At 44.1% G+C, this 26,719-nt stretch overlaps 1 protein-coding gene across 4 annotated transcripts in view; it reads left to right on the top strand.

The window, feature by feature from the left end:
• Psat1 (phosphoserine aminotransferase 1) overlaps positions 1–16,929 on the top strand; it is a 29,573-nt gene extending 12,644 nt beyond the window's left edge. For all 4 annotated transcript variants that reach the window (XM_090329608.1, XM_090329606.1, XM_090329605.1 and 1 more), the window contains 7 exons: positions 562–631; positions 2,364–2,569; positions 3,272–3,444; positions 4,693–4,862; positions 7,806–7,934; positions 14,294–14,431; positions 15,785–16,929. In XM_090329608.1, the coding sequence (XP_090185734.1) occupies positions 562–631; positions 2,364–2,569; positions 3,272–3,444; positions 4,693–4,862; positions 7,806–7,934; positions 14,294–14,431; positions 15,785–15,890 (992 nt within the window). In that variant the 3' untranslated portion in view covers positions 15,891–16,929. The remainder of the gene's footprint in view (positions 1–561; positions 632–2,363; positions 2,570–3,271; positions 3,445–4,692; positions 4,863–7,805; positions 7,935–14,293; positions 14,432–15,784) is intronic.
• Positions 16,930–26,719: the final 9,790 nt, after the last annotated feature.

The raw sequence follows: 26,719 nt of genomic DNA, 5'->3' as shown, positions 1-26,719 counted from the left end.
TCCTCCTTCTCTTCTTCCTCCTCTTTCTCTCCCTCCTTCCCATTCTCCCTCCCCTTCTCACTCCTCTCTCTCTTCCCTCCCTTCTCCCTCATCCTGCCCCCTTCCTTCTCTTTCTCCCCTTTTCCTTCTCTTCCTTCTCTTTCTCCTCTTTGTAGCCAGGTGAGCCTTGAACTACAGATCTTTGTGCTTCATCCTCCTGAGTGCTGGGATTGTAAGTGTGTGCTACCATGTCTGGCATATACTTAGATTTCTGTGAATTGAAATCATATGGAATTTTGAATTTCATCCTTAAAGTCAGCATTTGCACTTGGATTCTGGTTTGTGAGAGTGATACCTTCTGAAGAGTGGTGATACATAGTGGCTTATTAATTGAATGTGATACTGGAAAATTCATTCTGCAGTGACTATAAGAGCAAAAGTGTTCATAATCTGAGAATCCATTTGATTGGCCTTTATACTAAGCGAGGGTGGCCCTACATTTGAAATTTTTTTGTATCTTTGTGAATTGCATAGATGTTTGTTATTGAACTAAACTTTTAAAAAAATTGTTTCTTTGTACAGAAATGAGCCACAGGTCATCAGATTTCGCTAAGATTATTAACAACACAGAGAATCTTGTGCGGGAATTGTTGTAAGTTTATAAAAATTCCATTACTGTGGTTCAGCATGTCATAAATCTGGGTGTTTGTAACCTTGTTTGCTCTGTTCTTCTATTCGTTTTTATTTTAAGTTGTATTTCTAAGGGTGTGGAATCATTGTGTGTAGAGAAGATTGTTCAGTGATATGGTAAGGGAACTGGCTTCAAAGGGACTTCATGAAACAAAAAATGGTCACCTTTGTCAGTATGATGAGTTTATCTGACTTTGGGGGCTTAAAAATGGGCCTCTGTCACTTAGTTGAGGGTAGATATTAAAAAGTTTAACCAGGGACCAATGGCCCATGCCTGTAATTCTAGTTACTCATAAGGCTGAGAATCAGCATTGGAAGTCAGCCTGGGCAGGAAAGTCCATGAGACTTTTGTATCAAGTTAACCAACGATAAGCCAGAAGTAGAGCCATGGCTCAAATGGTAGAATACTAGCCTTGAGCAAAATGCTCAGGGACAGTTCCCAGGCCCCAAGATCAACACCCAGCAGGACCAGCAAAAACAAACAAAAAGTTCAATATCCCTTCTCCTATGTTTACTGATTTGTAATGGCTGGAGAAAGTTGATTTCTTCTTGCCTTATGAGTGACATGCCTTGCTTTTCCTATCTGAGAGGGCCTCAACCTTTCCGAGGTAAGTCTGTTTAGAAGAGGGTTCCACATTGTGGGAACACAGTCACTCGCATGTGCACATAGAAGTACAATCACCTCACTGTTTTTGAAATAAAGCACATTCATGGCACAAAGTTCAAGAACAGGCTGTACCTTACAAATTCAACATGAACTGTATTAAATTAATGATGAACTATGCCTTATCACCTTGCTCTGCCCTTAATTTTTTTATGTATATGTCCGTGCTCAAATTGTTCCCTGTCCATTCTGCTTTCCCAGATCCAAAACATAATCAAAGATGTTTCTCAGTGTCTGCCTGATTTGTAGGATAGTGCCTAACACAGAAAATTTCAGGACTTTAGGAACTCAACTTACTGGCTTAAGCAAAAATGGGACTGCTTACTATGTATAAGGAAAGTGCAGGAAGACCGAGAAGTTCAATTGACATTGGGAAGACTCTCAGGGTGTACTAGCTCATGTGTGGAAATCCTGCTGCTCTGGGGGTTAAGACTGGGAGGACTAAGATTAAGAATATCCTGGGCAAAAAGTTATCAAGACTCTAAGTAAGCTAAGTATGATGGTTCTAGCTATGCACAAGGCCAGATGCAGCAATATGTAGGATCCTGGTTTGATATCCTACCTGAACCATGACTACATATAATTTTAAAAGGCCAGAGCTATGGCTCAAATAGAAGTGTGCCTTCTTAGTAAGTGCAATACCTTGAGCTCAAATCCCAGCACACACACAAAAAAGGTTTACCACGTAGTCATCAGGTTTTATATGATTAACGCCTACAATAAATAGGAAAAGCCCTTCTTCAGAGCCTTGGAGCCAAGGTCTCAGAATCTCATTGGCCAGCCTGAGTCATGTGCTCATCTCCAGCAGCTGGGATTGGCTATAGTTGAATTCTGTGAGCAGCAGAGGGCTGGTGTTAGCCAAAGGAAGAAGCATTTCTGTTCATATGATAACCATAACCTCCCACCATGGTTCCCTCAGGCTGTGCCAGGAATGACAGTGTGGCCAAATCAGGACTGTTCTATGACAAAGCATTACCAAGACCACCTTCACCTCATGAACTTGTATATTGTCACCTGTGCTTCTTTCTAGAGCCGTTCCAGACAACTACAAGGTGATTTTTGTGCAGGGAGGCGGGTCTGGCCAGTTCAGTGCTGTCCCCTTAAACCTGATCGGCCTGAAACCTGGACGGTGTGCTGACTATGTGGTGACGGGAGCTTGGTCAGCCAAGGCTGCTGAAGAGGCAAAGAAGTTTGGGACTGTGAATATCGTCCACCCTAAACTTGGGAGTTACACAAGTAAGTTTTAGGGTCACCTCTCACCTTGTGGGAAATTAGTTTATACCATTTAGCATGGTGGGGGGGGCAACTTGCTTCTATGATGAGAGTACCTAGAGGCTGGTTCATTTAATAGAAAACCCCAGGGCTGCCAACAGAGTCTCTAGGCCTTGGTGTCTCCATTTTTTTCCTCCATAGTGGCTTCCTGGTTAGGAAGACAACAGGTCCCCTTTCTGGAAAGCTGCAGCTGCTCTCTTGACCTTTGGTCTTCCAAGTTTTAAGACTTTTGTCAGAACATTCCCAGGAACCTCTGTCCCATGTCCCCCCAGTATGAATCTTTCTGTCCCTCGAGTCACATTCTGCCTCTGGCTTTGTTGGAACCAAATGGGCTGATTGTGGGAGAGAGCTGGGGACCCAGGAAGAAGTTCTAGACAGAAGACTCATGTGGGAGAGATGGATGCTGGGTAACAAAAGAAGACCCCCTATATGTCTTGCATATCATCTGTGATTCTACCGCCCCCTTCACTTCAAAGTGGGAGATTGCTCCTGGTCATGGGATGTGTGTAGTGATGGTGGGGGTTGGGGGGGAGTACTGTGCTGTCAATGATGAGGTGCTGGGGAACCAAGGCTTTCTCTGCCAGTTGAAAGCATCAGTCTCTCAGGCGATACCCACCAGCATAAGGGACGGAATGTCAATGTCTTCAACTTGCTTTCTTGTGATAGAAATTCCTGATCCGACCACCTGGAACCTTAACCCCGATGCATCCTATGTGTATTTCTGCGCCAATGAGACGGTGCACGGCGTGGAGTTTGATTTCATTCCTGACGTCAAGGGGGCAGTGCTGGTTTGTGACATGTCCTCTAACTTCCTGTCGAAGCCAGTGGATGTTTCCAAGGTGCTGTATTAAAGAGGGCTGGGTGGTGGGAGAGGCAGGTGGAGTCCCTGAAGCCAGGGCAATGCCATCAAGCAGGGTAATAGTCTCAAGCCTGGTAGACATGGTTGCCTCTCCCCTACTTCATCTATGCCCACATCTCAGTCCTTGCTGGGGTGCGGGTTGGGGGTGGAATGTTTGGTCATGTCATCTCCAGGGATTAATATAGATTACAAAGCCAGCTCTGGGGACCTGGGTGAAGGGGTCCCCTACTTCTAAGCCTATGTCCATTTTCACTCCAAAGCATCATCAGGAAGTTTAGACTTTACATGTACGGAGTTCAGTTGCCTTAAGATTTGTCACATTTTTTTTTTTTTTTTTTTGCCAGTCCTGGGCTTGGGCTGAGCACGGGCTCAGGGTCTGAGCACTGTCCCTGGATTTTTCTCAAGGCTAGGGCTCTACCACTTGAGCCACAGCACCACTTCTGGCTTTTTGCTACATATGTGGTACCGAGGAATTGAACCCGGGTCTTTGTGCATGCTAGTTAAGCACTCTACCACTAGGCCAAACTCCCTGCCCTGTCACATGGTTTTATAACTGATATCACTGCCGATCTTTAAAGCTATTTTTTTTTTTTTTGGTTAGGTACCAATGGCTCTTGCCTGAAATCCTAGCTCTTCAGGAGGCCGAGATCTTGGTTCGAAGCCAGTCCTTGAACCAAAAACCAAAACCCCCACCCCAGGTTTTTAATTATCACCAGGCACTGGCTATTCTAAACCACAGCAGCCATGAATCATTGCCCAACTTGATTTCTTAGGTTTCATGGGGTGACACAGAAGTAGGTTCTTTCTTGTACAAGACTTCCTGCAGTATCCTTTTTTTTTCATATTTTTTATTGTAATTAATAGAGGGATACAATTATATTCGCCAGATAAAAGGAGCATTATTTCCTACACATTGATACCCTTTCTCATGTTTTTGTCCCCAACCTGCGGTACCTTTAAATTGATCTGTTGTTTTCTTTTGTGTGTGTGTGTGCCAGTGCTGAGGCTTGAACTCAAGGCCTGGTCACTGACCCTGGGTATTTTTGTTTCAGGCTAGAGTGCTGCCATTTGAGGCACAGTTCCACTTCCAGCCTTTTGGTGATTAATTAGAGATAAGAGTCTCATGGACTTTCTGCCCTTGTTAGAGAACTGACTTTCACTGATCATGAATGACTACAAATGATTCTAATGATTCTAAAGCAGCATGTCTTTTTTTTTTTTTTTTAAGTTTGGTGTGATTTTTGCTGGTGCCCAGAAGAATGTTGGCTCTGCCGGGGTCACTGTGGTGATTATCCGGGATGACCTGCTGGGGTTTTCCCTCAAAGAGTGCCCCTCCGTCCTGGAATACAAAGTGCAGGCTGGCAACAGCTCGCTGTACAACACGCCTCCATGCTTCAGGTAACTCCAGGGTACAGCTGATTTGCTTTCTGTGTGGAGTGCAACTAGAGCCTCGAGTACCTGTTCAGCGTGCTCTGCTTGCCTCTTCTCTTGATCCTGTGTTCACAGTCTGCTCAGTTCTTGATGCTGTGTATTATTTTTTGTTTGATCCTGCTAATCTGTGATCTGGCTGCTCACCGTTAACCCGGGGCTCTCTGGTGATGTAGGCCTCTGGGCTACTTTTCAAGCAAATAATTCAGAGTCAGAAATGTAGTTCTCCAGTAGAGAATGTGGTTTGCTTCCTATCACTAGAACTGTGTGTGTGTGTGTGTGTGTGTGTGCGTGTGTGATCACATCATCACACTGTTTTGAGCTAGCAGTGCAGCTTTCTAGAATAAAATAATCAGGCTAGCACAGCACTGAGTTTACCTGTCAGGACTTGGTTAGAGCTCCCCCTCTCTCTGTAGGAAAGTGTCTTTTACACCTTTTAAGAAACAAAGGGCTGGGCCTTGGTAGCTCATCACTATAATCATAGCTACCAAGGATGCTGAGGTTTGAGGGTCCAGATTCAAAGCCAGACCAAGCAGAAAAGTCCTCGAAACACTTATCTGTCAGTAACTACCAAAAGCTGGAAGTGAAGATGTGGCTCAAGCAATAGCATGCCAGCCTTCAGTGAAAAAGCTAGGCAAGAGCCTGAGGCCCTGAGGTCAAGCCCTAGTTCTGGTAGAAGAAAGGAAGGAAGGGAAGAGAATGCAGGCAGGTGAAAAATTGTTTTCAAGGTTAGAATTGTGATGGACATTTCCTCTGGGTTTTTGCTAGCCCTTGTGATGCAGAACAGTCCTTATTTTTGTCCCTCATTGTCCCAGGAAGTGGGGTATTGCGTTGCTCATTTACCCAGTTACTTCTCACACCCAGGTTGGCAGTGTTTGGATGGATGTAGGCTGGGGCCTGCTTGAAGTATTTTGAGCTCATCAGCAGGGTTTCAGCACTCAGGGTTTGACAGTGGTCCAGTGAAATCCATCTCACATGAAGATGAAACAAAAATCTATCCTGTCCCTTCTCTGCCCTTGACTGCCAGGCCTACAGGACACCGAGAGCCCTGCCTATGTCTTTTCATCACTGAGGCCGATGAAGTTCCACCCTCTCTGAAAAGATGCCGTAGTATTTTTTTCTTTCTTTCTTCTTTTTTTTTTTTTCTTTCCTTTTTTTGCTTGGTTTGGTGTCTGAAAAGATGCCGTAGTGTTCTTTTCTTAAATTTTTTTTTTAATTTTTTGTTTAGTTTGGTGAGGGCTGGAAGGCTACAGGTCCCTCCTTGCATCTTTGTTTCACTGTGCTTGATCAGCTGGAACACAGATAGCTGCTCTTTCACCCTGACAAGTGAACTGGGCTGGAATAAAGGGTCGCAGTGAGACTCCCTTCAGCCCAGCGTCAGAACATCTGAGACCAGTTAGTGGGTAGAGAAAAAGATGCCCAAGTATCGTTTATATCTGAACGAAGTGTTTTGTGTGTGTGCGTGTGTGTTCTCATCCTGTGGGTTGGATTCAGGGCTTGGATGCTGTCTCTGTGCCTCTTTGTGTTCAAGGCTAGTGCTCTACCACTTTCCACAGCATCACTTCTGGTTTGTGAATTGTTCATTAGAGAAAAGAATCTCACAGGGACTTTTCTGCCCATGATGGCTTTGAACTGTGATCCGCAGATCTCAGCCTCCTGAGTACTAGTAATATTATAGGCACGAGCCACTGGTGCTTGTTTTTTGTTTTTTGTTTTTAATTGATGGATTTTTCCTGCCTGGGCTAACTTGGAACTGTGATCTTTAATCTCAGCTTTGGTAGCTAGAATTACAGGCATGAGCCTCTGGTGCCTGGCAACTTTTAATTTTTTATTTTACTTATGTCTGACTGAATCCCTAAGCATGGATTTGTTTTAGCTGCAGTATGAAGAAAGGTAACACAATTCTGATTCAGTTACTTCAATTCAGTAAGAATTAGAGGTGAAGGATGGATGTACTGACCAGGCTACCCTTCTTACTGTGGGCGTGTGTGAACTCAGGGCCTTATGTTTTCACTTGGCTTTTGTGTCACAGCTGGAGTTCTACCATTTGAATCATGCCTCCAGTTCAGGCTTTTTGCTGTTAATTGGAGATGAGACTCTCAGATTTATATATGTCCTGGCTGAAATCTTTAGATCTCAGCCTCCAGAGTAAGGATTATAAGCACAAACCATTTACTCTGGTGAGTTTTGAGATACGCTCTTGCTTTTTGCCTGTCTGGCCCTGCACCTTATCCTCCCATTTTATAGTTTCTGCTATAATTGGGATGACAGGTGTACCCACCACCACCAGCTTGCCTTTGCCATTATACCAGGCTGACTCTGCCCATGGAAGATACTGAGCTCCAACTATGGGATAGAAAAGCTGAACAATGTGAGCTTCTAGCTTTGCAGGACTATAGAGCATAAAACACAAGTATGCAGAGGAATAAAATAAAGGAACTCATGCTAGAATGGGGGTTCGGGAAGCTGAGAGTTAGGTCATACGGTTGGGAAAGGGTATAGTAATACTTTGGGATAGGGAAATGTGCTCATGGAGAATTTACATTAGGTTTAGAGGGACTGCTGTAACAACCACCCAAGTGTCCTTATTAGTCATCCTTTAGATTGGTCCCTTGTGGACCTAGAATTTTGGACCCATCCCAGTGTAGTAACATGCCTATAATCCTCCTACTGAGGCAGGATGATTGAGGATTTGAGGCCAGGGCGTATGGCCTCACTATGTGGTGACACCCTGTTGGCAAAAACAACAGAGAAAAGGAAGACAGAATTGGATTGAGTAGGCCCTGTTCATGGCATCCTTGTTCACAGGTGACCTGCTTTTATCTTGCCTATTTCTAATGATGGTTTAGTCTGAAGGCAACTGAAACCATTGGCTGTGAATAGAACTGCATTTTCTTCTGTACTCTTTTTCAGCATCTATGTCATGGGTGTGGTCCTGGAGTGGATTAAGAACAATGGTGGGGCAGCAGCCATGGAGAAGCTCAGCTCCGTCAAATCTCAAATGATCTACGAGATTATTGACAATTCTCAAGGCTTCTATGTGTAAGTCCGTGGCTTTCTAGCTCACATTTTGCCTCTTGTGAACAGAAACTATCTACCTAGTGGTAGAGTACTTGCCTAGCATGCACAAAGATCCGGGTTGGATTCTTTGGTACCACAGACATAGAAAAAGCTGGAAGTGGTGCTGTGGCTCAAGTGGTAGAGTGCTATCCTTGAGAAATCCCAAGGACAGTGCTCAGGCCCTGAGTTCAAATCCCAAGAGTGGTTCCCTGCCCCACCCCCACAAAAAAAACGTGTTTCATTGTTGACTTTATCTAAGGCCTCTCTTGATGTAAGCAATTACTCCTGGCTCCTTCCTTTTTTTTTTTTTTATACAGGAAGACTTTATGGTCTAATATGACAACAGCTATAAATATATAAAATGTATAAATGCATAAACACAAATGAATATAACACCACGTAAGTAAATGTAAGCATACATATTAATATAAAATATTTTGTTTTATACAAACAAAATTTCTGAAGAATAGATTTCATTTCTCAGAATATGTTGCATTTTTTGAAGTTTGTTCACTTTGGTATTAAGTGGAAATGATATTGGCTGAATCCAGTCTTCAAATTTTATGTCCTTTGTCGTGGCCATCAGCTGAATTCTATATTTGTGTTTGTCAGTCATCCTGCTGAAACAGCTGCTGGATTTTCTTGTACAATCTCCCATTTTATCTCAGAGATTCAATCAAGACACATAGTTTTTATTATTCAGGGAAAATCTTTTGCCAACCACTGGGATCAGGCAAAGCTCCTTTCTGTTTGAGCTCCTTCCTACTCCTGGCTCCTTCCTTTTTTTAAAAAAAAAAAAAACCATGTTCATTGCTTCTCATTCTGACCCGATATTCCAAGTGGACTTGCTTACAGGAGAACTGATGGTTGGTTTGATATTTACTTGACAAAATGATGAGTGAACACGTCTTGGTCCAAGACATGTATAGAAAATGTATGTATCTTGTGCTAATTTCCATAGGCTGCTGTAACAGAATACTTCAAACTTGGTAGCTTAGAACAACAGGAATTCTTGTCCTGCTGGAGGCTGGAAGTTCTAGGGCTTGTCCCCCTCTAAGGACTCCAAGGAAAAATCCATTTCTTGCCTTTCTCAGCTTTTGGTGGCCCTAGGAGGCCCTGGCTTGTGGCAGTCTTTTGAGTCTGTTGTCATAACCTTCTCTTTTCAGCGCTGTCTGATTTTTCTGTCTCTTCTAAGCACAGGTCATTTGATTTAGGGGATTCTCACACTGCAGCATAGTCCAGGATCCTTTTTGTAATCAGATCTGCAAATAGGATTTTTCCTTATTTATATATACATTATTACATGCACACACACGTGTGTGTGTGTTCTCAGTTACCAAGCAAGGATTCCCATTCTGTGTGTTCAGTATTCTTAGAGGTCTATTCTGTTGTAGCAGAAACATCTGCCCAACAGTAATGAAAGAATTTACATTCCCTTTGAGAATTCCATGTACCATATAGAATAGAAGAAAATGAAGCCTTGATCTTAAACTTGGAATTTTTCAGGTCAGTTTTGCTAAACGTGTCTCTATGACTCCCTCATGGAGGTGTATTCCTTGGACAGCTAGAATGTAGCATCTGCTGCCACTACCATCTTTACCCCATAAATGCTTATTGCCTGCTTCTGTGAGTGACTGGCATTCAATGACTCTCCAGCCACAAACCCTGAGGGAGCTTGCTTGGCCAGATGCCTTGGCCTTTGGCTTCCCCTCCACATGCCAACTTAGGGAAGGGATGATCACTGCACATTCCTGTCTGCCCTGAGGTTCTGTGCAATAGAGGCCAGTGCCAGCTGTGGGGGAGGTGGTTGAAGGAAGTTTCTACACTGACCTTGATGCCACTTTGTGAGAAAAGCCTGGGAAACCCCGCCAGTGCTTACTGGAGCCATTAATTTTTTTTTCCTTGGCTCTCCGAGAGTAGCCAGAAGTAAGTAAAGCATCTGCTGGATATTGTAGAAGAGAGACCGATTTTCCTGTTAGTTTTGCTTAGATGTATTTCTCAGACAATAAATGAGACACAAAACTAGAGGATAGAGTGATGGTTACCTCCGAAAAAAACCATGAGGAACTCGAGACATAATAAGTGTAGAAAGAAGGCTAGGAATCTCCTGAAGGTGGTGGGTCATCCTCTTATTTGGGTGTGTGTGGGGGGTGGGAATCGGGTCAGAATTCCTCACTCACTCATGAACACCCTCTGCCTCCCCCTGGCTTCTCTTCACAGTCAGCCTCTATCCGGGAACTCCTGTCACCCTGCTGGCTGCCTGCCTAGAAAATCTCCTTACCAGAGTCAAGAGCAGATGTTAGTTATTGCTCTGTCCGCAGCTGTGGGCCCTCCTTAGCTGATCCTGCACTCAGTTGAGTTCTCAGGAAGTTCTTCACTTTCTTTTTTTTTTTTTGGAACAGAGCCTCAACAGGGAGGTGGACAGGCTGATTAGTATTTGTTAGTTTTTGCTCCCTGTGCTTCTTAGTTTTCTGTTTATGATGTCTACCCCGACCCTCACCCTACTTGTGTTCTGGAGGCAGTGTCTTTCCTCTGCAGGCTCTAGCTGGTTGCTGAGCCTCCAGCAGCCCCGTCAGTAATCCCCGGTGGGGAAATCTAAGACAAAAGAAGGCAAGTCTATGAGTCCACTGGGAGCTGAATGCACGTGGGCCATTCCTGCTAGAGAGCATAGCATTGTGGGCCTCAAAGTGGGCTTCACCACTTAACTTAGCAGGGGTCTTGAACACACGATCTGACTGCCATAAGCTGGATTTCTCATCGGTACAGTGGAGGCAGTAGGTGGATTCCTGTGACCCGTTGTGAGAATGGAATGGAGATGTGTGAATAACACAGAGGGGCTAAGAGAGTGAGCTTTAATGCTGGTTTCTTTGTATAAAGCATTAGATAGAATGGTAGCCCATCGTAGCATTTTTCATTGTTACTCTTTGTGGTTATTACTGTATACAGCACCTTGGATAATGCCGACATCATACTATATGTTGAGGACATATAGTATATGCTCATGTTTTTGTTGTAAAGATGTCCAAGTGACAGATTCCTTCTGTACCTGATGTGTTCGGGCCTCAGTGCACTACCCCGTATGCCTCTGTGGCTGTGGGATCTCCTAACATGGGGACCCTCACTCAGCCTTTCAGTCATCTTTGGCTCTTGTTTCTTCCATATCCACTCCTGAAATCTCATGTTAAGTCCAGCGCTCGCAATCTGGGGAGCACTGGCCAGGTGAACCACTAGTACTGCTTGCTAGCGTGCATTTATTATTTAGGCCACTATTGGGATTTGGAGAGGTACTTAAAAACTCAGATATCTTCTTAGCCTCTGTGACTCTGAAGCTCGGACTGAGACATTGTGTGTCCCTTGTGGGGTTTGTTATTTTGGGTGGGGGGCTTGTTTGTTTTGTGCCTGTACTGAGACTTGAACTCAGGAACCTTGTGCCTTTGTTTCGCTTTTCCAGTGAAGGCTGGCACTCCACTTTTTTTTTTTATTGTGATTAATAGAAGGGTTACATTATGTTCACCAGATAGAAGGTGCATAACTTCACAAACATTGATACCCTTTCTCATGACATGGTCCCCATTTCCCTCCCACCCTCCCCCTGCTCATTTTGAATTCCCCCCTTCCCTATCCAATTTCAACTAACCAATTAAGCACGTATAAAATATATCACATAACAAGGTGAAATATTGTAACAATATAAGATAACCAAGGGACAGCAAAATAGATGAGAGATAACATTTTAGTACATTAAGGACAACAATCACTCATTATATGTTTCCTTATCCTGGAGGTCCTTACAGTTGCATTCCACTTTTTGTTGGTTACCTGGAGAGAAGTCTCATGGACTTTTCTATTTGGGATGGCCTGGAATCCTGACTTCAGATTTTAGCTACCTGAGAGGCTAGGATTATAGGTGTGTGCTACCAGCACTGAGAGGGCTTGTGTTTGGAGAAAAGATGGGAGAACACCTTTCTCAGGAAGTAAAGACTGTCATCCACACATGCTGTGTCATCAAGGTGATCATTTATAGGAGTACTGGGCATTGGAGTTAGTGTTCCATGCTTGAAATTGCACCTTGGGCCAGGTCCTGGTTCTCCTCCTTCTTTTCCTTCTCCCTCTCCTCCTTCTTCCTACTCTTCTTCTTCGTCTTCCTCTTCTTTGTCTTCCTCTTTGCCTTCCTCCTCTCCTCCGCTTCTCCTCCCCCTCCTCTCCTCCTTCTCCTCCTCCTCCTCCTCCTGTTGTTGTTGATTATGGGGCTTGACCTCAGGATCTAGGTGCTGTCACTGAGCTTTCGTGCACAAGGCTAGCACTCTACCACTTTGAGCCATAGCTCTACTGGTTTTCTGGTGGTTAATTGGAGATCGTACAGTCTTTCTTGCCTAGCTGGCTTTGAACCATGATCCTCATATCTCAGCCTCCTGAGTAGCTAGGATTACAGACATAGCTACTGGCACTGGCCCTGGTTCTTAATACGAGCTTTCCAGCCTCCTCTAAGTCTCTTTTCTGTGCCATAGTTAGATTTACTGTGTCACCAAATCATAGCCTCTCATTGGTCAGGGTTTCAGTTGCGTCCTTAGCAGAGCTTGTCCACTGGGCCTCCTTCCATCGATCAGATCCTGCACTCTAGCAGCCACCTCTGGCGAGCAGCTAAGTCAGAAGCTTCTGTACCTCTGTGGTACGGGATATCCTTCCTCCTATGTCTAGTCCTGTCTGCCCACACATCCTTCCTCTGAAGCTTGTCAAAGTTCTGAGCAGAATTATTTGCTCAGCTGACTCCATAAACCCTGTACAGTTACTAGCCCTGAGAGATTCCCTTTAGTGCTGGCTCTTGCTAATGTTGGGAGCCTTTGACTCTTGGATTTTCTTTTTTTCCTGCCCTGTTAGCAGAAGCATGTGGTCATTGTGCTGTGTAAATATCTGTTGCATAATGATTTAATTTTCAGTTTCTAGTTTCTTTGACATGATTGTTTTGTTTGTTGTGGTTTTTGTTCCACAGTAGGATGGGTAAATTATAGGGTGGGGGTGTGGTGAATTATAGGTCTAGGTCCTTCATTCTTCCTTCTTTTGCATTACTTTTTCCTTTTTGTGCCTGCCCTGGGGCTTGAATTCAGGGTCTGGGTGCTGTCCCTGATCTTTTTTGCTCAGGGGTGGCAATCTACTACTTGAGCCACATCTCTATTTCCAGCTTTTTTGGCAGCTAATTGGAAATAAAGAGTCTCATGGACTTTCTTGCCCAGGCTGGCTTTGAACTGCCATCCTTAGATCTCAGCCTACCTTAGTAGCTCAGAATTACTGGCATGAGCCACTGACACTCAACTCTGTCTCTGTCTCTCTGTCTCTGTCTCTGTCTCTATTTCTGTCTCTCTCTTCCTCATTCTCTCTCTCTGTATTTATGTGTAGTTTTGGTTTTGGGGCTTGAACTTAGGGCCTGGGCACTGAGTCCCTGAGCTCTTTTACTTAAGACTACTGTTCTACCACTTTGAGACAGAAGCAAGCTTTCTTTCTTTGTCTTCCCTCCCTCCCTGTCTCTTTCCTTCCTTCTTTCTTTTTCTTTTTTAAATAGGGTCACACTAAGATTTTCCCACCTCAGCTGGGATTACAGGGTGTACTGCCACACAGACTAGTATAAAGCATCTCTTAAAGTAGATTGCACGATGTCTCCACTGTTTAGATGAGAGAGAAGCTAAGTAAGTTCCTTAAGGTTATACAACTCAGAACAGTAGAACAATACATGGTGGTGAGTCTTTAGAAAGTTGCTTCTCATTGGATCTAAGTCTTCATGGGGTTAGAACCAACTTCTTTTTTTTTTTTTTTTTTTTGGTCAGTTGTGGGCCTGGGCATCGTCCCTGATCTGTTCAGCTCAAGACTAGCATTCTACCAGTTGAACCACAGTGCCACTTCCAGTTTTCTGGTAGTTAATTGGAGATAAGAGTCTCATGGATTTTTAGTGCCCTGACTGGCTTTGAACCATGATCCTCAGACCTCAGCCTCCTGAGTAGCTAGTACACCACTGGCGTCCAGCTTAGTGCCAACTTCTGAATCTCTTCAGCCTGACACAGAATGGCTGCTCGGCACTGAAGGCTGTGGCACTGAACCATCACATCTAGAGTGAAATGGAGCACTACTCCTGATATTCAGATGAATGACTAAGGTTGACAAGTTCAGCTCAGGTTGTTCCCTGGCCTGTCTTTCCTGTATAAATAGCCTGGAGAAGTTTTATTTTTGTTGCTGTTGTTTTAAATTGGAATCTCCTGTTACCATTTAGAAGACGTGTTAGAAGCCCATAGATTTATTGATGACATCCATGCACTTTGAAAAGTATCTGCAGTAACAAATGTGTGTTTCAGATGTCCAGTGGAGCCTCGGAATAGAAGCAAGATGAATATTCCTTTTCGTATTGGCAATGCCAAAGGAGATGAGGCGTTAGAAAAGCGATTTCTGGATAAAGCACTTGAACTCAACATGATCTCCTTGAAAGGGCACAGGTGAGCCTACCTGCAGTCTCAAGCTTCTCAGCTTTCCAGATGCACAGTGGAACAAAGGCAGAGGCCTGCTCAGTTTGTGTAGGAGCTTGCTGGGAGACACCAGTTGCTGTGGGGTATGTCTTCACCCTGTTGATGGAACCCATCAAGTCTCATTGTGCCTCCATAGGAGCAGAAGGTGGGGATAGTAATTTTGGAAACTATTAAAAGAGTCTCAACCAGGTGCTGGTGGCGCACACCTGCAGTCCTAGCTACTCAGGAGGCTGAGATCTGAGGATCAAGGTTTGAAGCTAGTCGGGGGTCATGGGGGAAGTCTGTGAGACTCTTATCTCTCATTAACCAATAAAAAGCTAGAAGCTGTGGCTCAGGTGGTGGAGAGCTAGCCTTAAGCCAAAAAAGGAAAGAGCTCAGGGACAGAGCCTTATCCTTGAGTTCAAGCCCCTGTATAAGAAAGAAAAGAAAAGAAAATCCTCATATTCAAGATCAGCAACAAGTTGCATGGTCCCTGTTGTTCAGTCTCAAATGTGGTGTGGCGTGGCATGGTATGGCTTGGCGTGGGTGTCCCGCAGTCACCCTCTTGAGTCCGGTTGACCTTTCCTTCCCCTCGTGCAACTGTTGTCTGTGTTGTAAGGGAAGAGTTTGGAGTTTGAGTGGATCCGTAGGATGCTGAGGCTCTCCTGATAGAGGAACGTGGGGCCCATGGGCCTCCTGTTGGGTTTTCAGGTGGGAGGCTGGACACTATAGTCTCGGGTGCTGAGCCTCCAAGGAACACTCAGCGAAGTTAGGGCCCATGTTAGCCAAACACTCTAGCATTGACCTGCATCCTAGCCCAAGGCATGCTTTGCATGCCTGCCTCCCCCTCCTCCTTCCCCTTCCCCGGATTTGAACTAGGATTTGCTAGGCAGGTGCTCAACCAGTTGCGTGGCAACTGTTTTGCTCTAGTTACTTTTCAGCTAGGGTTTTGCATCTTCTTTTTCTGGGGTGGTCTGTCTCAGACAATGGACTTCATACTGGCGGCCTCTGGCCTAGCTGTAATTTCAGGCATGTACCCCTATACTCAGCTTACGGATTGAGATAGTGACGTTTTGCCCAGACTGGTCTTGAACCACAGTTGTTTCATAATTCTGCCTCCTGAATCTTGAGTACCTAGGATCACAGACACGGATGGCTCTTCACCTAGGGAGGAGATGAGTTTTTCCATACAACCCAGCCCAGACTATATGGCAAGAGTTATGCCATGTAAACTTTGAACTGACCATTCTCCTGCTTCAGCTTCTCAGGTGCTGGGGTTAGAGGCTTGCATGAGCACTTCCAGCTTGCTTTTGTTCTTCATGTTGGGCTCTTTGGTCATTGTAGGTCAGTGGGAGGCATCCGGGCTTCTCTCTACAATGCTGTGACAGTGGAAGACGTGGAGAAACTAGCCACCTTCATGAAGAACTTCTTGGAGATGCATCAGCTGTGAACACACTGAGCCAGCATGTACTCTGCTTTGGACCAACATACAGAGCTTAGAGTCATTTGGGAATGGCTGCAGAAACTTAACAAACATGGCATTATTTTTTTTTTCCCTAAACGAACATACTTGTGATAGATTCTTTTCAAGTATAATGACAAAATAACCAGCTCCTGGTACCACTAGCCAATGGCTACCCTCATTCTAACTTGAACTGGAAGCATTTAAAAAGGAAAACAAAAACCTTTTTGTTGCTTTTCTAACCAATCCCAGTCTATTCTGTTTTTGCAGGTACTTTTTTTTCTCACTAAATCTCAGTCTTTGAATTTGACTCAGGCTTAATTCTGCCAGTTGCAATTAGGTGCAATTCTGGAGTCACATGAACTTACCATGTGAAGGTTGGGGAGCTTTCAAGGTGCTGAACGTAGACAGCAGTGGGTCTCCCCCACTATCGTGGGTAGGGGAGGGCTTCTCAGCTGTTGATTGAGGTTGGTATTGAACATTTGTGAGTGTTTTAGAGTTCCAGACAAAGGGCAGAATGTAGATCTTTATACTGTTACGCTCATAAAGAAAAACATGATTTGCTACATAAGTGTTTATATGGTGAGGTCTTTTTAAAAATCCCAGTTATATTTGTATTTCTTAAAAAACTGTTCTCAGTGATGAACATAGAGGCTTCAGAGTTCGTTACAGTACTTGATGTCTGCACCATAACATTTCACTAACATCAGATGTTGTCTCTTCTCCCCTGTGCATCCCACTCCCCCTGCAAACCTGCCTCCACCTTCTAAACTGCTTCATAGACCGTCTATGATTTATTCCTTTTCCTTTCAGTAGGTGGGTTTGTTTTTTGTTTTTTCCAGTTCTGGTTTTCCACAAAATGGCCTTGGGCTCCCTTGTGCTACAGCCACTCGACTGGCTTCTATGTAGAGTTTGACAATATTGCCATTTTATAGAGTCTTTGCGGGAGTCTTTCCCCCATTGTATACCTGTTGTTGGTATTTTGGGTTGAACATGTAAAGCACATTAAAGGCCTATACCACTGAAACCCTTGTCAGTGAGTTCTTCCACCTGCCTTTCAGACCAGTGTTTCTTGTTAAGTGATAGGTAGTATTGGGAATGTCTCAGGCTACTGGCATAAGATTAAGGACACCAACTCAAAAGGAACTTAGTCCTTCTGTACAAAGGACTGTCCTACTGACAGGAAGCCAAGTAAATAAGCATGCTGGGTGGGCAACATGCATGGCTTTTATCCTTTTATTCTGATTGGTCAGAACTTAGGTTCACGATCCTGTGTGATTGGCTAGTTTGAAGGGGGTTAAAGGTTTTGTATGAGCAGTCAGCCAAAACTGGGACATCTGGCCACAGCTTGTCAGGAAAAACAACCCTTACTTGGCTGGTACTCTATTACTTAAAGCCATGCCTCCAGCCCCTAGAAAATTAATAGTTATAACAGGATGTGACTTAATCAGAGCAGCTGTCCTATGAAATGGTGGCTACCCTTCAAATGTCATATGACCACTTGGACAGTAAATATTCTCACTTCTACAGTGGGGTGAGTCTAAAAATAGCCTGTGAGGGGCTGGGAGTTTAGCCTAGTGGCAGAGGGCTTGCCTAGCACGCACAAAGACCTGAGTTCGATTCCTCGGTACCACATACATAGGAAAAAGCCAGAAAAGGTGCTGAGGCTCAAGTGGTAGAGTTCTAGCCTTGAGAAAGTCCAAGGACAGTGCTCAGGCTCTGAGCTCAAGCCCACGACTGGCAAAAAAACCCAAAAATAGCCCTTGATAAGGGTCAGATTTAGTTCTTGTGCAACCTGTGTTTTGAAAGTTTGAACCATTGGCTTTTGGAGTGGACATTATCAGCGAACCATTTTGCAGTTCAACTCATAGCTTGATGTTCTGTGATCTCTGACCCCTTAGTCCCAGAAGTGTGCAAACAGGATGGCTTTGTATTCTTCCTGTGCCATTTGCTTGGTTTCTCTTCTGGTCACTGCTTAGTAGGGTCCCCTGGACAGGTTGAAACCTTTAGACTTGGTTCTCAATTGTAAGCAGAAGGTTGAAATAACTCCCCCGCATACCACAGGGCTGGGTGCAGGATAGGAGGCATAACCACAATATAGTCTTAAAGTAGCCAAAGGTGGTCTGGGTCCAACCATGTGTCCACATACAGTGCTATAAAGCCCACACTTCTCAAGACTAGTTATTCACATGACCAGCTCTACTGTGTCAGCTGTGGCTAGATTCAGTCCATCCTTTCCACCCTAGCCAACTGGATTATGACTTGCCTTGTGCTCTTTGTCGATATTATCAACAAAAAAACCCAGCCCTCAACCCTGGCTAGATGGATCGTGCCTATGCATCCAGCACCTGGCAATCTGAAGCAGGTAAATAGCATTTCTGTCTCAAAAACACATGTATATGTAGAAAGTTAGCACCATACTCACAGCTTTGTATCACTTGGCCAGGCCTCCTGTGTTAGCAGTTCCTGGAATATGACATGCCTGTACCCACATGAGCACAGAAGCCCAGAGTTTTTGTTCTGTAAGTGCCCCCTTCAGAATTCATGCCCACCAATGTAACCTTGTTTGCATCTCCTCTATTGATAGAATTTGTTTTCTGCCCTTGGTGAACACCTCCCTTAGGCACTGGTGAATTACTCCTGTAATCCTAGCTTCTCAGGGGGCTGAGATCTGTGGATTGTGCTTTGAAGCCAGCCCAGACAAGAAAATTCATGAGACTTATCTCCAATTAAGTCACCAAAAAGCTGGAAGTGGCTTTGTGGCTCAAGTGTCAGCCTTGAGTAAGAAAGCTGAGGGGCAATACCCAGACCCTGAGTTCAAGCCCTAGTAACCAGTGCATGCATGTGTGCACACACACAGAGTCATACATGTGTCCACAAAGCAAATAATACCTCACCTTTCTTCTTTTTTTTTTGAGTGACCAGTTGGTTGCTTGTCTCTTCCCTATAAAGCAGCGTGGAGGAACTGAGGTTCTAAATTGCTCTGCCTTGCCCTCTGGAGATGAGATCTAATGAATGTAAAGCCTTGCCCGCCTTTTCAATCTTGCACCTGAGCTTGGAGGAGGGGAGACAGAGACTCCCATTACATGCATATTCCCTTCAATTTCCAAAAGCTTAGCATATAATACATCTTAATTTTCTTTTTTGCCAGTCCTGGGCTTGAGTTCAGGGCTTGATCACTGTCCTTGGACTTTCTCAAGGCTAGCACTGTACCACTTGAGCCTCAGCACCACTTCCGGCTTTTTGCTATGTATGTGGGGTACCGAGGAATTGAACCCGGGTCTTCATGCATGCTAGGCAAGCACTTTAACCACTAGGCCAAACTCCCGGCCCTACATCTTAATTTCCTACTTTAAGGGTTACATAAGACTCCATACTTCAGTCTTAAAGACTGCCTTAGAATTCTTTGAATACCAAAGGTTTGGAATATGCTGAACAGATGTGCGGGTACAAAGGTAGCCATTTATCCTGTCACAGGTTTGGAGTACAGCAGAGATTGAAGCTTGCTAGAAAGCAGTCTTAGGTATGTGAACTCGACCTCTTCAAGCAAAGTGAGGCCCAGCAGCCAGCGCTGGGCAGTAGATTGGAGGGTTGGGGTTTTGGATGAAAAGGGAGGTACACAGACATGTGGAGATCTTGTGGCTATGTGGGGCTTCCTGATGTGTCTTTGGGATTCTCCCGATGGTTGCTGATCCCAAACTGAATTTGGCATTTTTCTCTCTCAGAATTCTTTATGTTGTTATGCTGGGAGTAGGGCTTGAATTCAGGGTCTGGGGAGCTGTCCTGCAACACCTTTTTCCCCCCTCAGGGCTGGTGCTCTACCACTTGAGCCACAACTGTATTTCCAGCTTTTTGGTGGTTGATTGGCGATCAAAATCTCAGACCTTTTTTTTTTTTTTTTTTTGGCTGGTCCTGGGGCTTGAACTCAGGCCTGAGCACTCTCCTTGGACAGTTTTTGCTCATGCCTAGCACTTTGCCACTTGAGCCACAGCACTACTTCTGGCTTTTTCTGGGTATGTGGTACCAAGGAATTGAACCTAGGACTTCATGCATGCTAAGTGAACACTCTACCTACCACTAGGCCAAAATCTCAGACTTTCTTGTCTAGGCTAGTTTTGAACCATAATCCTCTCACATCTCATTCTTCTGAGTAGCTAGGACTAAGATGTAAACCATCAGTACCTGGTTTCTCAACATTATTTCTGATATTCTCATTCTGATATCCCAGTGAGAAGCCCCCCCCCCGCAAAACAACCCTATAAATATGTTCCTGCGTTCCATGTGGGTTTATCTGTAGTGCTGAAGTTCAGCTTGTATACACACACACAAAGCAAAATTGGGCTCTGTCTCCAACTCCTTTTTCCTTTGCTAGACTGTTTACTGAAGTACGTGGTGTACTTTGTCAGGGCATTGTAACTGGGACTGGAAGGTGTGGCACACTGTGGGATGAACTAGGCAGGGTAATGACATTATTCCTTCTTTCTCCTTCAGTGCTGACGAAGCTATTGAGACCATAAAAATGGACATGAAAAGTTGGGAGTTTGGCCTAGTGGTTGAGTGCTTGCCTAGTATGCATGAAGATCTGGGTTCAATTCCTCGATACCACATAAACAGAAAAAGCTAGAAATGGTGTTATGGCTTGAGTGGTAGAGCTCTAGCCTTGGGAAAGCCCAAGGATAGCGCTCAGACCCTGAGTTCAAGCCCCAGGACTGTCAAAAAATAAAAAATAAATGAAAAAAGTGGCCCTTATCCATTGTTAGATGTCCAAGTCTGCCAGAGGTTTTGCTGAATCTGGCCTTTTTCATTATGTGATTCATGTTTGTTGTATTGTATCCTTTGGAAGGAAAGTAAAATGAGGAGGCATTTCTTCACATTTGACTGGAATGAGTATAATATATAAAAAAAGTGGAATGCTACTGAGTCTGCTAAGAAATCAATCACTTTAATTGGAAAGAAGATTCTTTGCTTCTGTAGGTAATTGGGCTCTTGGTGATGTAACACTGACAGTTTTTGATAAATTGGCTCCTTTTGGGCTAAACCAGGTAAGAAGTTCTAATTACTGCTGGATTATTCTGGAGTGGTTAGAAAATTTTGATCAAAGAGATGTTAAGAGCAAGAAAGCCAGTAGTGAGCAACGATTTACTGATTTTAATTTTTAAATAAGCTAAAGAATTAAAACAATCCATTTGATGTGACAGGAGCAGTAGCTTTTGTTTTTGAAATCCTAGAGATATAAATTGGATTTTCTGTGAAAGTAGGGATGCCAATCTACTCTTCATGTTATATGGTCATTAGTTAGTTGGTGTACAAGAAAATGGGACAGCTTTGAACCTCATTTGGGAAACAGGAATTTGTATGTTGAGGTTTTGAACAAGTGAGCCTGCACCAAGTTTAAGGAAGCCTGAAATATTTTATCCCTAGTGAAAAAGTCAGTTAATAGAGATATAGACAGAGAAGAGCCTGGCACAGTGGCTCACATCTAAGATCCTTGCTACTCAGGAGGTGGAGTTAGGAGGATCACAGGACACTCTGGGTAAGTCTGTGAAACCTTACTACACAAACTAAAAGCAAAAGGATTTGGGGAGGGGGTGGGAGGCTCAGGTGATGCAGCACATTCCCAGTGATCTTGAGGCTCTTCAATTCCCAGTATAATAATGGTAATAATAATATAAACACAAACAAGATTAATAAATTCACCGGTCTCCTCTCTGTTGGTGATCTAGCTGTTTTTTCTGTATGGCCTCAAGATAACTGATAAGGAGACTGGACTTTAGGTTACTTCTCTGGGCCCTAGAGGGTGTTTTGTTTTGTTTTTGTCATGGGGCTTGAACTCTGGGTCTGGGTGTTGCTAACACCCTACCCCTTGAGCCAAGGCTCCACTTCTGGTTTTCTAGTGGTTAATTAGAGATAAGAGTCTCACAGACTTTTTAGTGCTGGGCTGGCTTTGAACCTTGATCCTCAGATCTCAGCCTCCTGAGTAGCTAGGATTATAGGTGTGAGCCACCGTGCCTGGCCCATAGGTTTATTTTGAATTGTCTGTTGTATGTGTTATAAACTTATATCACTCATGGTGTCTCTATATGATAACAAATATATAAACGTAGATAGAATTCCATCAGTGCAAAATTTGCTATCTAGGCACAGAGAGCTTGTTTTTGGTGTATGTTTTGCATAGAGTCACCGCTATTTGCATTTGGCACCATGGGCTTTGGATTTGACCTTTCCGTGGTAACATGTATCTCTGAACTTTTGAGGGGGTGATAGATACACCATGCCCCTGTGTCTATCTACCCCATGGTGTTTATTTCCTAAGACTGAAGGATGTTTTCTGACATGATCTAGAGCAGAAACGCACCACTGATACCTTTTTAACTAAGCCACAGCCCCCTCTCAACTTGTGTCAGGGACCCCGAGCATGGCCTTTGCAGTTGTGTTTCTCAGCCCCACATCCACACCACAGTCCTGGTGATGAATATTTCTTTGTCTTCATGGAAATAGGAGCCAGTTCTTTAGCAAGCACTTTAACCACTAGGCCAAACTCCCGGCCCCCTTTCTTTCTTTTTTTAATGTCAATCCTGGAGCTTAAACTCAGGGTCTAAGCTCTGTTCCTGGGTTTTTGTTGTTGATTTTTGTTTCCTTGTTTTTTCGTCTCAAAGCTAGCATTCCACCACTTGAGTCACAGCTCCACTTCCAGCTGTTTTGGTAGTTAATTGGAGAAAAGAATTTCACTGATGGACTTTCTTGTCCAGACTGGCTCCTAATTATGATCCTCAAATCTCAGCCTCCTGAGAAGCTAGAATTGCAGGCATGAGCCACCAGTACCTGGCTTCCACAGCCTCTTTATATTTGAGTTCTTGCCAGTCTGTGAAAGTCTCTGCAGGTCAGTTGTGGGGAAGATGTGCTCTTGATTTGTGTGTGGTCAGGTTTGGGTGCACCCAGCTTACAAGTGGTATTATATGATGGGGAAAAAAATGAAATGAGCCAGTGCTGTGGCTCATGCCTGTAGTCCTAGCTACTCAGGAGGCTGAGATCTAAGGATCAAGGTTCAAAGCCAGCCTGCACTAAAGTATCTGAGACTCTTACGTCCAATTAATCACTAGAAAATGGGAAGCGGGGCTGTGGCTCCATAGGTAGGGTGGTAGCCTTGAGCTGAAGAGCTCAGGGACAGCGCCCAGGCCAAGAGTTCAAGCCCCATGCCCCCCCCCCGAAAAAAAAAGAAATGATTTAGGATCTGTTTATATTCTCCAAAACAACCACCTACCTGAAAATGTAAAAAGAAAAGGATATGCATTCTAGCAACTCAGAATATGATCAGTCTGGCTGTTATGTTAAGCTCTGAAGTACCCTCTCATAGCTCAAGGGCTGAAAGCTTGATCTCCTTTGCAGTAAGTCTTCTGGGGTGCAGTTTTTGAGGGGCAACTGGGTTCCCAGGGGTCTGACACCCTCCCTGATGGAGTTGGATCTTAATAGGCTGTTGGGAGATGTGGAAAGTTTAGAAGGTGGGGCCTCAGTGGAGCAAGTGAGTTACTGAGGATAGGGTTTTCCTTCCAAATCCTCTCCTTTTCTCTGCTTCCTGGCTGTATAGGTGAGCAGCTTTCTTCCCTATACAAGTGCTCCCTGCCATGAGATTATGTCCTAATACAGACCCAGAGACAGCAAAGCCTGTGGCTAGATGAAAACTTACGGCCATGGATTAAAACTTTTGAAAGAGCCAGGCACCCATGGATCACACCTCTAATCTTAGTAACTCAGGAACAAAAGATCTGAAGATTGCATTTTGAAGCCAGCCTGAGCAATAAAAGCCAGTAAGACTTAGAAATGTTTTTAAAAAAATCTTTAATTAATTGTGCAAAGGAGGCGCCATAAAACAAAGCAGATTATGAATACATTGTATTTTGGTCAGTGTCATCCCTTTCTCACACCTTTGACCCACCCCTTCCCTTACTTTTCAATCTACAATGAATTCTTTTTTGTTGTTTTTTTTGCCAGTCCTGGGCTTGAGCTCAGGGCCTGAGCACTGTCCTTGGACTTTCTCAAGGCTAGAGCTCTACCACTTGAGCCACAGCACCATTTCTGGCTTTTTTCTATGTATGTGGTACCAAAGAATCAAACCCAGGTCTTTGTGCATGCTAGGCAAGCACTCTACCACTAGGCCAAACTCCTGGTCCCTACAATGAATTCTTGACTTCATTCTTGCACCCTTTCTTCCTTGTTGGTCTGTCCCTCTTGCCTTGGCTCCAAGCCCCCTTTTTAGAGGTACCTACTTCCTGGCTTGATTTTGTTGGGCTGTGACCTAGTCTTTGTAAGATTGTACTATTTGAGCTGTCCATAGAATCAATTACAGTTCAGTTAATTCATTTGTAACCACTTGTACATTGCCGGCCCTACTTATTTACATCTAGATTTATAGGTACATTCTCTCTACCACAGTGAGACACTCATCTCTAAGAAATCACTGAAAAAGCCAGAAGTGAAGCTGTGGCTCAAGTACCAGAGTGCTAACCTTGGGCATAAAATCCCAAAGACATTGCCCAAGCCCTGGGTTCAGAATATAAACAAATAAAACCTTTTGAAACTATGAATGAAAATAAGCCAACTTTTTATTTATTTATTTTTTGTCACAGTGATAGAAACTGACACACACAGAGGATCAGTGTGCTTTTTAGTGAGCCAGGAGAAAGAAGAGAAGAGTACAGGCACTTCAACGTGGAGAATTTTCTTTCCCTATCCAGACAAAGTTGCTTATGTTTCAGTAGTTTATAACACTTGTCTTTTAAGAGCTAGCTCATAAACCACACTGCCTGATTGGCCTTTGAAAGATGTCACATGACAGCCTTAATTCACAGTTGCCCTGGTGACTCGAACAGAATTGTTCCCAGAAGCAAAAGTCTTGGCTTCTATTTAGTCAAGGTGGAAAGCAGAAGATGTCTTCACTGTCTGAGAAATGAGACTTGAAATGTAACATTAAGTGTGTGTGTGTGTGTGTGTGTGTGTGTGTGTGTGTGTGTGTGTGTGTGGAGAGAGAGAGAGAGAGAGAGAGGAGACAGAGACAGAGAGAGAGACAGAGACAGAGAGAGGCAGAGACAGAGAGAGAGAATCTTATACAAGAGAGTAAAAGGCAGCTAGATACTCCATCTTCCTGCCAGGGTTGAAGCAGAAATCTTCAGGGGTCCTTGAGAAATGACAGGTGAGCAGGTAAATAACCTCAAGTAACAGTCCTGCTATAAAGCATGGTGGAGGGAATGCTCTTGCATTTAAATCTAGAGCAATTATCTTTTTAAAGGAAATAGATTGGAAATAAAGGAAATAGAGGTTGGTAGCAAATCCAGTGTCTGGTCTGGCTTGCTCCAGAGTCTCCATGAGAAGGTGACCCTTACATGGGTACCTGAAGTTTTGACAATACCTCATCACATAGGTTGCCCAGATAAAGAAAAACAGCCTTTCTGTGGGTATCTAGGCACATTCTAATTGGGCTGTCTTCTCCTATGCTCTCATCATGTTCATGTTCTCAATAAGGTAAGGATAGACTTCATTGGCTGGGGTAAATCAAGGCCCAACCTTGGCACTGTGTGCTGGGACCAATCCCCTCTAAACTGTATGATGTTTTCATATGGAAACCTGGGGTAGTTTGCAAAAAAAAAAAATTGAGCAGTGTGTTTTTCTCTATCTGTAATTTCCATACTAGGGAGGATTCAAAGTTTGAAGCTATTCAGGGATAACATTGTAAGACACTGTCCCAAAAAACATCCAATTCTGCTCTCTCTTTCCCTCATGGAGCTTGCAGCCTCTTTATAGATCTCAACAATAAAGAACTTGAGAGATGGCTGCATCATACCTAGGAAACGAACATGGAGCAGTGACACTGTGTCAGAGGCAAACCCTTAGCAAGTGATTTTTAAGCCGAAATCTGAATGATAATGCAGGAGTTAATCAACTGGGGCTTAAGGAGAGGGACAAGGAAAAAGTAGACATCCTTGGGGAGACATTTTGTCATTTGATTTTGTATGGATATTCAAAATCCTAAATGTCCTGTGATGATGGTACCCTTGAGAAACTGCAGTTTTAGAAAGTGGCCACAAGAGGGCCACCAGTAAAAGTCCCTTCAGAGAGTGCTGCCTGCCACCTGAGGAAGCAGAGCAGCCCTCTCATGTTAGCTAGCTTCTAAGAGGCTGTCCTGGGACACCAATTGGTGACTGGGACCTGGACAGTGAATATAAACCGAGGAGTATGGAGATAAACACAAACGAAAGCTTCTGGTTCATGGAAAAAGCACACACTAACTGGATTTCAGCCCAGCCAGGTTCTATGAATCTTCTGCCTGTCTGATCAGCCACCAAACGTCCATGGCAGCTGTCCCCTCCTTGTCTCCCTCTTGAGTGTCAATGACACCTAAGAGACTTCCAGAAATGAGGTTTCTAGGTTGATTCTATTGTAGAATAAACACCCTGGTTGTTATTTTAAAAAATCATTTAATACTTGTTATTTCGTGGCCATATCACATTCGACAGTAGACACCATTGTCCCCACCCCTATTTCTCTTTGGAGAGGGAGGAAATTGAGTGGCATTCCCCAGCCATGAGGGAAGTCTGACAAGTTCTCCTTGGGGTTTATCAACAAAGAAAAATCAAGGACTCCAAGGAGAGCTGCTGCTTTGGAGCCAAGTTTTTAAAATTTTGTGGTGGTCCTAGGGCTTGAATTCAAGGCCTGAGTACTGTCCCTGAGCTTTTGTGCCCAAGGCTGGCACTCTACAGTTCAGCCACAGCTCCACTTCTGGCTTTGATGGTGCTTAATTGGAGATGAGAATTTCACAGACTTTC

The sequence above is a fragment of the Megascapheus bottae genome, chromosome 3 (genome assembly GCF_031878675.1).
Source record: "Megascapheus bottae isolate mThoBot1 chromosome 3, mThoBot2.hap1, whole genome shotgun sequence".
Classification (NCBI taxonomy): Eukaryota; Metazoa; Chordata; class Mammalia; order Rodentia; family Geomyidae; genus Megascapheus; species Megascapheus bottae.
This window is presented reverse-complemented; position numbering and strand designations above follow the sequence as displayed.